General features: G+C 40.9%; 1 protein-coding gene across 3 annotated transcripts in view; it reads right to left on the bottom strand.

The window, feature by feature from the left end:
• Window positions 1-12,318, bottom strand: part of ACVR2B (activin A receptor type 2B) — a 476,102-nt gene extending 463,784 nt beyond the window's left edge. For 2 of the 3 annotated variants that reach the window (XM_029588414.1, XM_029588415.1), the window contains exon 1: window positions 12,240-12,318. In XM_029588414.1, the coding sequence (XP_029444274.1) occupies window positions 12,240-12,291 (52 nt within the window). In that variant the 5' untranslated portion in view covers window positions 12,292-12,318. The remainder of the gene's footprint in view (window positions 1-12,239) is intronic. The other variant, XM_029588416.1, reaches the window with a different exon arrangement.
• Between the last annotated feature and the right edge of the window lie 201 nt (window positions 12,319-12,519).

Below are 12,519 nucleotides of genomic sequence, written 5' to 3' on the forward strand. Positions count from 1 at the left end.
TGTTCTGGCTGCACATATTCACAAAGCACCAATTGTCATGTATTCTCTTGCCCTCACAGGATGCCTTTGAGGCTGGCAGGGACCCATAAATCTGTGAAACTGGTCACATACACAGCAACTGCAAAAGTCTCTCACCTCTGCATTTGGCAGCAGATCACCATAAAGGAAAATGTCCATTTTTTTCTGATCTCAGAGACCATCTTAGCTACTTGTCCTGTTAGCAAGAATTGGGGTTTCCCTACAGCCTCCTACAGCCCAGACTAGCCCTATGGTGTTCCAACCCCTTCCTCCCACATTGGTTTCCTGTTACTAAGGAAACCCATGGAAGGGAAGGAGCACAATAGAGGCAGTCAGTGTGTGAGAGTTACCGGAGGCCATGTGCTGAATTTCTTAGCTCTGTTTGCAGCTGCTGCTTCTGTTTCAGGGCAGGAACTGTGAAATAAAGATGAGGGGAAATGAGGCAGCAGACATGGATTTAGGCATGCAGCAATGACAACACTGGCACATATAAAAATTTGTCACAGGAGATAGTTGCCTATGCCTACTCCAGGCCTTCTTTTCATATGCAAAGTACCTACTTATATCATTTCTAGGGACCTATAACTCCCAACCTCACATGCTCAATTCTGCCTTCTGATATGGTTAGCACGAAATGCTATCAAAATGACATTAACATATGTCTTTGCTCAGCCCTGTGGCTCAGATGACAATTGGAAGATCTCCAATTCAATTCCCTGATTGGGTCTTTTGCTACCTGGAGATGCTGCAGAGGCTGCATTCAGAGTCCCCAAGGATGGAGGAAAGGAAATCCTGGTCATTGCTTAAGGCAGGTAAAAGTTTGCTAAATGATTTTGGTCGCCTGGTTAAATATTTTAAAATCCACATTAGAAATTTGTGATGCATCATGATCTTACCATGATTTCCTATTTGGATATCACCATAACAAAAGATCATCATCAATTGTGAACATCCATTTATCGCAAACCTACAGATAAGGTGGTACGATAGTTGCCACCCGTCAGTATTTTCTGAGACTTCGCTACATCTACTCTGATATTTCAGACTTTGGGCACAAATTTTGACATGGTGATACATGGCGTGTGGATATCTTTTCACAGCCATAATAAAGGCTTATTTATAGGCCTTATATTCTAATCTTTAGTTGCTCCTATCTTATCAGCCAGTCTCTTCAGATTCATCATTAACTTGTGTGTTACAACATTCTAAAAGATAATCTAAGATTGTGGCTGCAATTTCTAAAACGCTGAAGTATCTTGGCCTTGCATTCAGTGTTTATATACTATTCGAGGAGGTTTACTAATTTAACTCGCAATCGAGCTTTTTCCATCGCAGGTCCCAAATTGTGGAATTCTCTACCTAACCATATCAGTCAATTCGCCACAAAACATGATTTCAAAAAAGCAATAAAGCCTACTTATTCTCACAAGTCTTTCCCAACCCGCAAACCTAACCTAGCATATAACTTGCAGTACCCATTCATACTCTTTCAAGTGCAATTATTTTTTTATGTGAAATTTCTTAACTGTTGCGCTATTTTATATTTGTTTTTATTATGTATGTTTTTCTTTTAATTTTTGTAAACCGCTTAGATCCACTTTGTGTTTGCATTCACGGGATATAAAAATATTTTAAATAGATAAAATAAATAAATTTAAGCATGGCCATAACATTAGAGACATGGTGGTAAAATCAGAGGCCCCTGAACTTGTGTTTGATATGAGTCATTGAACGTGTGGGGTCCTGTTCATTCTATCACCATGTGTTGAAAGGTCCCACATGGATTCATCCTACTACTCTTCATCAGTATTCTCTGCATAGTCACACCACGTGTCTGTCCACCAATGTTATATACATGATTATCTGCCCTTGCAATAAATTTGAGGTGGGACATACAAAATATCCAGTGAAAGTTAGCTTGACTGCACATTACAACTTTTTGAACACCCAGAAAGAACATGCTCCTATGGTTTCTCATTGTATGACATAGCACCATAAACTTGAGTTTAACACAAGTTTCAAATACTAGATACTCAATTTGATTCTTTCTTATTGCCTGTCCATAAGATTGTTGTTATTTATTTGTTGTACTATTTTTGCCTTATTTTTCATTTCAATTTTGTCCAAGTTCTCTCGCCTGTTCTATGTAAGACTCATATGTTTTAGTCATCCTAATGTTATATGTAAACCAAAGTGATTAGTAACATTGTTACCAGAACCTCGGTATATAAAAATGTTAAATAAATAAACACAAGAGTTTAACTAACTACTTTCATATTACATCTTAACCACACAAAATTCCCTTTGTTTGCCAGCTTTTTTGCAGTGATTACTGACGAGATAGATAACTTGAAAATCTTCCTGTATGCAAAGATGTACCTAAAAACAGCTATTTAAAAAAAGATACATGAAATAAAAATTGAAGATTAAAATTAAAGACATGGCATAGCCCAACAACCGCCCCAGGGAGACATTCACAAAGCCGTCAAGTCGGAGAGCAGAGTTACATTCCCAGATCCATCTCTCTCCATCCTCTGGCCTGCGAAAGCTGCAGCTTTTGCACAGGCAACGCTGAAAGCTTTCAGGGGTGCGAGGAGTCTCAGCCTTCCCAGAGCTGAGACACCCAATTGCTGCATCAGGAATGCTCTTGTACCAGATTCTGGCCAGAAGGAACCAGGATTCTGAGCCTCAGATAGATGACTTAGCACTACTATGGCGGAGCTAAAAGGGAGGGCAGAAAGGGAGTTAAGATCTAGAAATATATACCACATAGATGTAAACAAACGTTTCACTGTGCCAGAAGCCCAAAGTGGGAGTTAAGGTTACTCTCATTGTTCCTTCACTCAAAGAAGTTTGGCCACAACCTTGGGAGTGTGCATTCTCCATGACTAGCTCAGGTCTTCTCAATTCTTTGAGAATTTCCCCTTGCACAAAGAGTTTTAAAAAATTGTAAAGACTGATGTATTTAAGTTGTCTTTTTTTTCAGGTGGATATCTAAGGGTATCCGAACAGTGCTGATATGCAACCTTTCTACTACTCAGATATTTTAATTTTTAAGCAATGTGCTGAGGGCCAAACTGTTTTATGTCTTTTACCAATGTCTTTTAATGACTTTGAATGATTTATTAGCAAACTACTTTGAATCTAGTGACCAGGTGGTATAGAAATGTTTTAAAACAAAAAAAAAATAGAAATAAAAAAAACTGCTGGGCTGGGAGAGATGGTGGCAGAGAAGGAAAACAGTTCAGGAGGCACACACACACATTTTTTGAATGTCTCTCCAATATTTTAAATTTATAGATGAATTCTAGTTGATTAAGAAACAAAATCTTACCATAATTCAGACTCATACTAGCAGTGTATCTTCCCTCCCCCACACCAGAAACCAAGAATCAGTGTTCTCCATTCATTATGACAGTGTGGTTTCCACATTGCGCTATAATTTTAAGCCACTAATCTTGTTTATGACAAAACTAGTAGCACAGATTTATTGCCACTATTTTCTTTTCCAGTCCTGGAGATTACGGCTTTGTTTTCTTTCTCAGCAGGCGCTGCATTACACACTCAACCACAAGACACTTTATGTTTGCTTTCTATCACCCCCAACCCAGATCTCAGACAGCTGCTACTATGCTATTTTCTTGGGCAACAGCAGACCACGAAAATTTGGTCTTAAATGTGTTATATTTTCTGTTTACAAAAGTTCACCATAGCATGCTTAGAGTCCTCACTTTCCTCATTTTAGCATTACTCTTCCTTTGACAACACCTCCAAAGGAAACACAAGTTGGCCAAATGCCAGAAGACACTGCATAATTGGAATCATATGCAGTACTGCATGTGAACAAGAATCATCACTTATGGCATGCAGACATTTTGGTCCCTGGTCTTGTGATATCTTAGAAGCGAGGCTGAGTTGGGGGGCCCGGCCAGTGCTTAGAAGGAAGGCCACCTAAGGACAAAGGGTATAGCAGAAAGAGGTGCTAGTTAATAAGTGGAGGATACTCTGCCTTCTCAGTCAATGCTGGGATGATTCCCAAAAAGCAAGTACTGAGGATACCATTGCCTCAGTGAGGATGTTAAACCGAAGTCACAATTGGGCTGATACAGTACAGTGCGCTCCAACAGAGCGAACTGTTAATCCTCTATTGGAAACTGTTAACCCTCTATTGGACACACGTTTTTTGACGCGCTAGTGTTACCCCTTATTCAGTAAGGGGCCGAAAACGCGCGTCCAACCCCCCCAAACCTAATAGCGCCTGCAACATGCAAATGCATGTTGATGGCTTAAAATTATAGTGCAATGTGGAAACCACACCGTCATAATGAATACCCTATTAGGTATTCCTGCGCGATTCAGAAAACAAAATGTGCAGCCAAGCTGCACATTTTGCTTTCAGAGATTAGAGCCTACCTTTGGGTAGGCGCTAATTTCTTCAGGCACCGGGAAAGTGCAGAAAAGCAGTAAAAACTGCTTTTCTGTGCACCCTCCGACTTAATATCATGGCGATATTAAGTCGGAGGTCCCGAAAGTTTCCAAAAGCAAATTATTATTATTTATTTTTTTTTAAAGTCGGCCCGCGGCTGTCGGGTCGAAAACCGGACGCTCAATTTTGCCGGATTCCAGTTTTCGAGCCCGTGGCTGTCAGCGGGCTCGAGAACAGACGCCGGCAAAATTGAGCGTCGGCTGTAAAACTCTGACAGCCGCCGCTCCTTTTGCCTGTTTTTACCGCCGGGCCTAATTTGAATACTGAATCGCGCGCACAGAGAGTGGCCTGTGCGCGCACCGGGAGAGCAGGCATTCGCCCGCTCTCCCACGGACTTTACTGTATCGGCCCGAATGTTTTTGCAAGATTAGGGATGCCAATTCAGAAGTTCCAATTTAGGTCATATCATCTGACTGCTATTCCACCTTCAGTTTGTGTCTGTGTGTGTGAGCCAAAAACTAACTAGTTAGCTATTTAAATTACTTTGTTAACTATACAACTTTTTATTTTTAAAAAAGTCCTTCTAAAGAACCTTCCCAAGCTCAAAAGATCACCAAGACTGGGTGTAAGTATTAAAAATGCATATAAACAGCACTATATAATCACATAAATAATAATTCATGCGCTCAAGGAAATGCATCCATTTCCAGCAACACATACAAGTGATGGGCTCTCCAGCTCAAGATTAATATTTGATAATTGTATATTCCCCATAAATTTTCCTATATGATGAAAAGGAAACTTTGAAATAATAAAGAGATTCAATCCTGTTTATTCAACAGTCACTGTAAATTTTGAACATCCTTTGAGTGATACTAGAAGAACAGACCACCCCTGTGACTCTTCACTGCTCCTGTAGTGGCTCATTTACAGCAAATTTTCTTTTTAACACAAAAATAGAGAAAAAGCCAAAATCTAAAAGTAAAGGTTTAACAAAAAGTGTTAATGTCTCCTAAGTGATTTATGGAGTAGCAAAGAATGACATATCACACATTTCTTCCATTTGAAAAATTTATTTTAAATTGTAAACCATACAGAAAAGATCAGCCTCCCAGCAACCAGAGCCCAATGTCATCTTTGAGAATGTGCAAACTAAACAAACCAAGCAGTGCTGATTAAACCCCATAATTCACAGAAATGTGAAGATAGTCTGCCTTCCTGCCACAGACTAGCTGGCCTTGGATCAGAAAAAATGCATATCTAAATCTAAATATACTTGGGTAATACATTCAATATTGTTCTGAGTATATTTTAAAAGAAATCATTAACTATGCATATACTTTTCAAAAGCTCCTCATTTGTAGCAGAAATAATCCCTCCGGACAAGGTGTTTACTAATCAGTTAATGCCCAGCCCAGGTTAAAAGGTTCTCTCTGTTCCAGCCTGGGCCTTCAGGAATGCCTTGACCATTGGTGATTATTACAGCATACAGCAGGATGTGCAGCACTATACAAGGTGGTTTGCACAGAATGCCTTGCAGCAGCAACACAGGGAACAGACATGCCTTGCTCAGTGTCATAGTGTAAGTTGTGGACAAAGCAAATCAATGACTGTATGATTCCAGCAGATAAATCCATCTCACAATCCCAATCTTGTAGGACACCATCTTGACTGGGAGAGCAGTTTCATACACTTTTATCAAATGCTCACCAATTTTACTCAGAGCGAACAAGGATCTAAGTGACCAAACAGGCAAGCTTATTCCGCTTTTTCTGTCAAGCTGCAGTATCCGAGGATGATTAGTACAGACCTTACAGCTCCTGTTATTACAAATGCTTGCAAGCAGGACCAATATGACATCATAGAAAACTAGGTTGTGCCTTTTAAAAAAAAAACAAAACGATACACTCCTAAAAATTTCAACCTATTTTTCACACCTCTACATATTGGGGCAGATTTTCAAAGGCTATGCGCGGAACCCAAGAAAATCTGCCCCTATGCGCGCAAGCCCTGGGATGAGCGTATGTCCCGGGGCTTGCAAAAAAGGGGTGGGGTGTGGCCAGAGCCTCCAGGCACAGCTGCCATTTGCTATTTGACTGCGGGCCTGCCGGGAGGCAAGCACATCTTACCCAACAAAGGTAAGAAGGGGGCGGGGGGGTAGGTAGGGAAGCGGAAGGAAAGTTCCCTCCGAGGCCGATCCGATTTTAGAGTGGCCTTGGAGGGAACAGAGGAAGGCTGCGAGGCTCGGCGTGCGCAAGTTGCACAATTGTGCACCCCCTTGCGCGCGCATGTTATAAAAATCAGGCATAGATTTGTTCGCGACGGGTTGCACGAACAAATCTATGCCCGCCGCACCTTTTAAAATTTGGCCCATTATGCTGATCTTATTTATTTAGCATCGTTTTTGTCCCAATATATATTTTTTCTTATTTTGTTTTTATTTTTTCAGAGAGGGAGGGGCAGTAATACTATCTTCTGTTACTGTCACATCCATTTTTTTTTTAATTTTCCCACTCTGGGGATTGTTTATTCTTTGCACACAGCATGTTACCTGCATGGGACTGCAAGGGATCAGCATAGCAGGACCCTGGTTTATTCTAAAGTTACCAGTGTGCTTCAGGTCTTCTCACTGACAATGTAACAAAAACAAATCCATACAGCAATATTCTACTGCCCTCACAGCAAAGTGCTTGACACAGCACATAACATTATTTAATATGCTCTTCATTTACTCCAGCAAAACAGTACGGTTCCTGCTGCAGGTGGAGGGAGGAGGAGAAAATCAGACAGGGAAGAATCTTGGAATGGAAGTTGAGAGAGTATGCTCTAACTTCAAAGCATTAATAAAAATGTCTCTTTAGCATGATGTCTTGCAATGTTTCGACGTCTTGAGCTTCAGTTTTACACTGCATTTCCAAACATGTAAAAAAAAGTGCTAAAATCAAACAAAAACAAAACCCTAATCATTTGGTATTTTAAAAATTAGCTAGCACTTCAACAAACCAAAATATGTGGGTAAGTCTATTTGCTCTCTTTTTCAAACTCAAAACACAAGGAAATCACAGTTACTTAATGTCAGGGTTCTGTCATTTGGAATGTCTGATCTGTAGCAATAGCATTCTGGGTGAAATGTGCTACAACCCAAGAAAGAGATCTAGGTGTCATAGTGGATAACACATTGAAATTGTCGGTTCAGTGTGCTGCAGCAGTCAAAAAAGCAAACAGAATGTTGGGAATTATTAGAAAGGGAATGGTGAATAAAACGGAAAATGTCATAATGCCTCTGTATCGCTCCATGGTGAGACCGCACCTTGAAAACTGTGTACAATTCTGGTCGCCGCATCTCAAAAAAAGATATAATTGCGATGGAGAAGGTACAGAGAAGGGCTACCAAAATGATAAGGGGAATGGAACAGCTCCCCTATGAGGAAAGACTAAAGAGGTTAGGACTTTTCAGCTTGGAGAAGAGAAGACTGAGGGGGGATATGATAGAGGTGTTTAAAATCATGAGAGGTCTAGAACGGGTAGATGTGAATCTGTTATTTAATCTTTCGGATAGTAGAAAGACTAGGGGGCACTCCATGAAGTTAGCATGGGGCACATTTAAAACTAATTGGAGAAAGTTCTTTTTTACTCAACGCACAATTAAACTCTGGAATTTGTTGCCAGAGGATGTGGTTAGTGCAGTTAGTATAGCTATGTTTAAAAAAGGATTGGATAAGTTCTTGGAGGAGAAGTCCATTACCTGCTATTAAGTTCACTTAGAGAATAGCCACTGCCATTAGCAATGGTAACATGGATAGACTTAGTTTTTGGGTACTTGCCAGGTTCTTATGGCCTGGATTGGCCACTGTTGGAAACAGGATGCTGGGCTTGATGGTCCCTTGGTCTGACCCAGTATGGCATTTTCTTATGTTCTTATGTGCAAAGATGAATTTTAGATAAACCAAAGCGAATGCAAACTCGTTAAAGAATGCATGTGTGAGAAAATAGGAAAAGGATGCCAGCTCAGCAAATAAATTACAATCCACAGCTTACTCTAAAACTAAGGAAGGAAAAGGGAAAAGCCTCTTTCCCATTCATATTATGCACATTGGTGGTGCGCACTGTTAGCCCGCGTTTGGCCGCACGTTTTCGACGCACTATTTTTACCCCTTATACAGTAAGGGGTAATAGCGCCTTGAAAATGCGCGCCACCCCCCCCCCCCCCCCCCGAAACTAATAGCACCCGCAACATGCAAATGCATGTTGATGGCCCTACTAGTTATTCCCGTGCGATACAGAAAGTAAAATGTGCAGCCAAGCCGCACATTTTACTTTCAGAAATTAACGCCTACCCAAAGGCTGGCATTAATTTCAGCCGGCACCGGGGAAGTGTACAGAAAAGCAGAAAAAACTGCTTTTCTGTACACCCTCCGACTTAATATCATAGCAACATTATGTCGGAGGCCCCAAAAATTTAAAAAAAAATTTAAATTAAAAAAAAAAATTTTTAGATGTGCCCGCGGCCTGCAAGACTGACACTCAATTATGCCGGCGTCCATTTTCCGAACCCATGGCTTTCAGCGGGTTCGAGAACCGACGCCGTAAAAATAGAGCGTCGGCTATCAAACCCGCTGACAGCCGCCGCTCCTGTCAAAAAGGAGGCGCTAGGGACGCGCTAGTGTCCCTAGCTCCTCTTTTTACCACGGGCCCTCATTTAAATACTTGACTGCGTGCCCAGGAGAGTGGCCTGGGCGCGCGCGCGCCTCGGAGCGCCGGCTCTCCCGCGGGATTTACTGTATCAGCCCGATGTAAGCCTTCCCTTCTGAGCTGCACGCAGCATTTTGCTATGGCATCAAACCAAAGAGCACTGAAGCAAGTCCAAAAAAATTACATCCCTCTGCCCACATACTTCCTGCAACTAACTAAGAAACAAAAAAGGTGAGAACATAACAAGCATAGATGAGCAACTATCACTAGGGGCTTTACATACAAAAGGTTAACTGTTGAAACAGTATTTCATTTAAGTCAAAATGTGAACAATTTTGTATCTCTCAGATACAGGGCAGCTCACAAGAAGCTTAAACAAGTGCAGCAGAGTATCCACACATTCACTGCATCCCATTGTCACTAAGACACAGGAATAGATTCATATGAATTTGTTGTATGTGCAAATGCTACAATCTGACTTTAGGATTCAGAGAGCAGTCACCATAAAAGAGGAGGAGCTATTTCTTAGTTTATCTGATATCACTTTAATCTTTGTTAAAAAAAAATAACTCCTACCCCACCAAACATTAAACACAGTGTTAATGAAAAACTTGGCAAATATTTTAATCATACCATAACACTCCCTCCCTAAAAAATATAAACTTGCTAAAATGCTTTTTCACAATGTATATTAAGTTTAATAATTTTTAAATCAATCTATAAATTCCTGCATGTAAGACCATGTCTCATCCCAGCTTACATTAAAAATACAAAGAATCATAAGAGTACTGGAAAATGACTTTCCTAGCAAAAAAAAAAAAAACAAAACCCGCAAATGGTTTTCCACTCTGATTGGTGATGTTGTTCCTTTCTGCATCAAAACTGATCTTACTTTATCAAACCAGCCATTTCATTCCTTAAATTTAAAAAAAAAAAAGTGGAATAAATGATGCTCCATCAGTTACAATTTCTCAGCACAATCAAGTCGTGTCAGCATGACCACTTCTGGCATGCACGGCTTTGTTTCAGCCAGCCAGCCCTAAATCTGGCGGCTCCTACAAAAAAAAAATACTGATCTTCTCAGCTCTTCCGAATAAATACAATCACTCCCACAAAGACTCTTGCACTGTACTGAGAGCAAAACACGGTGTGTACAAGTAGGCTATCAACTGGATAGAAACCTCTTGTTAGATTATTCCGCCACTACTAACCCCCTCAACATGAAGCGGGGGCACCTTAAAACAAGAACGGAGAGCACTGTTTATAATGCAAAACCCAGGCAGTGTCACCGCATATTTAATGAGGGCTGCGAACAAAGAAAACAGCAGCAGTAAGCGCCTGCTAGCATTCAGCGTGCTCGTTTCCATCAATGCATTCTCCCTGCTCACTCCGGCACAACAGTAAAGCCCAACCAGTTTCTGCCAGCCTTGTGTTGGGGCCCCAATACCGGACTGCTGAGCTAAAGCTGCTCCTTTGCAGTCTGTTTCTTGCAATGCATCCCCCCCCCCCCAAAAAAAAAAGCTTTTCTTTTCTATTATTTTGGAATAATTAAAAAAAAAAAAACACCAACCTCGTCAAGCAGGCAGGTGAGAACATTAAAAAAAAAAATTCACAAGAACAAGCTCAGAACTGTAACGTTCTGGGGGGCGGGGGTAACAGGCAAAAAGAAACAACAAAAAAAAATGTTGGTTGGGGGAGTGAAGAAAGCAAAGAGAATCCAAAAATGGATTAGAATCAAATAAGCCTACGAATTACAAACGCTAGGCGGTAATGATTAGATATAGATAACGCTGGTGATTATGCCAATCTGTCAGACCACGAGATTTCTGTTTATTAGGTAAGTGAGATGTAAAATAGATTATTAAAGCTCAAATCCTTCCCCTCCCCCCTCCATTTACCCCTCCCCCTCGAAGTCATCAAAACAAGGAGGCAACAAAGCAGCCATGGAAGCAGCCTTTGATCAAAAATTTTTCATTCAGCCACGATTCGCCAAACGAACGGCGGGGAAATAAAAACAATTCACCAGCAGAGCTCGGAGCTATCACGGGACTCAAACGGACGTGTGCGTGAAACTGGAATATAAACTGTAGCAGGACGTCAAATCCAAAGGAGATGGTGTGTGTAAAAATAAATGCACATGTACACACACAGCGTGCTATAGCAATCTTGTTCTGCATGAAGGACTCTTAAATGAGGCAGCTCCCTGCGTCCACCCCACCAACCCCAGATTTTCCAAAATACAATCGCATCTATATTCGTAGGATTGTTGACATTAAACACGTCACCGCATTCCGTGCAAAATTGCAAACAAGGCGGTTTTTCCAATGTAACGAAGACAGCATAAAACATGAAAAAGAAATGACAAAGGAACAGGATCTGAATGTTTTTTTCTTTTAACAACTTTCTATTTGATGATCCTGTTACACAAATCAACCTAAATGACTCATCCCATAAAAACTGCAAAGCCTAGGGGATCACAACATTTCATCAATACAAGGGAAACACATCTCGGCAGTACTCTGCATAGTTTTTACAACCAGGATTGAAATCTTTGTCTACACAATGGCTGCAAAATCAAATCAAGCAGCATCCGATTTCACAGGCAAGGAATCAGAAAGTCATAATAATTCAGGATCACACAGAAGGAACACTTCCCACAACAATAAACCCACGCCACATGCAGCCCTGAAAAGCACCGGGAACACATGGCTTAGGAAAAATAAAACAAAACAAATTACTATCAGCAAACTTGGCTCAGGGATCTCACTCGCATCCCTGCAAGGACAGGTTTGCAGAACATGCGAGCTAAATACCCCGATTCCTCCACCCCCCCCCCAAACAAAAAAAACCCCAAAGGTCAAATCGTGCAGAATAGGAAAAAAAAACATGTTGGCAAACATTTGAATCAGTGTTATCTTGCCTACTGGAAGCAAATAATCCAAAAATATAATATCAGGACTGGGAGCTTGAGGCTAAATGCACAAAGTAAAACCGGCAATATGTATTAAACAAATCATTGATTACTGCAGTTTGTATATCCCAGAAATATAAAGTATAGACCAGGCAAACTGAAGCTTTATAACCATTATTTCAAGGTTCTTACCTGCACAAAAAGTTCCACAAAGAAGTGCAAAAGTCAGCCACGGGGCAACCATAATCCTTACTTTGTTTACCTCTCCACAAAAAAAAAAAAACCAAAACAAAACAAAACCGCAAAAAAAAAAAAAACCCAGGAAAAATAAAGCGAAAAAGCGAGAAAAACTGGTGGCAACAGCTTCAATTCTTTTATATTAGCCACAGCGTATGCCCGGGTGAGAAAGGCGCTCAGTGGAGCTGGCCGGCGGAGCTCGGTCCCGTACTCGCCTCAGGGCGGGAAAGTCTCC

This window comes from Rhinatrema bivittatum, chromosome 2 (assembly GCF_901001135.1).
Source record: "Rhinatrema bivittatum chromosome 2, aRhiBiv1.1, whole genome shotgun sequence".
Classification (NCBI taxonomy): Eukaryota; Metazoa; Chordata; class Amphibia; order Gymnophiona; family Rhinatrematidae; genus Rhinatrema; species Rhinatrema bivittatum.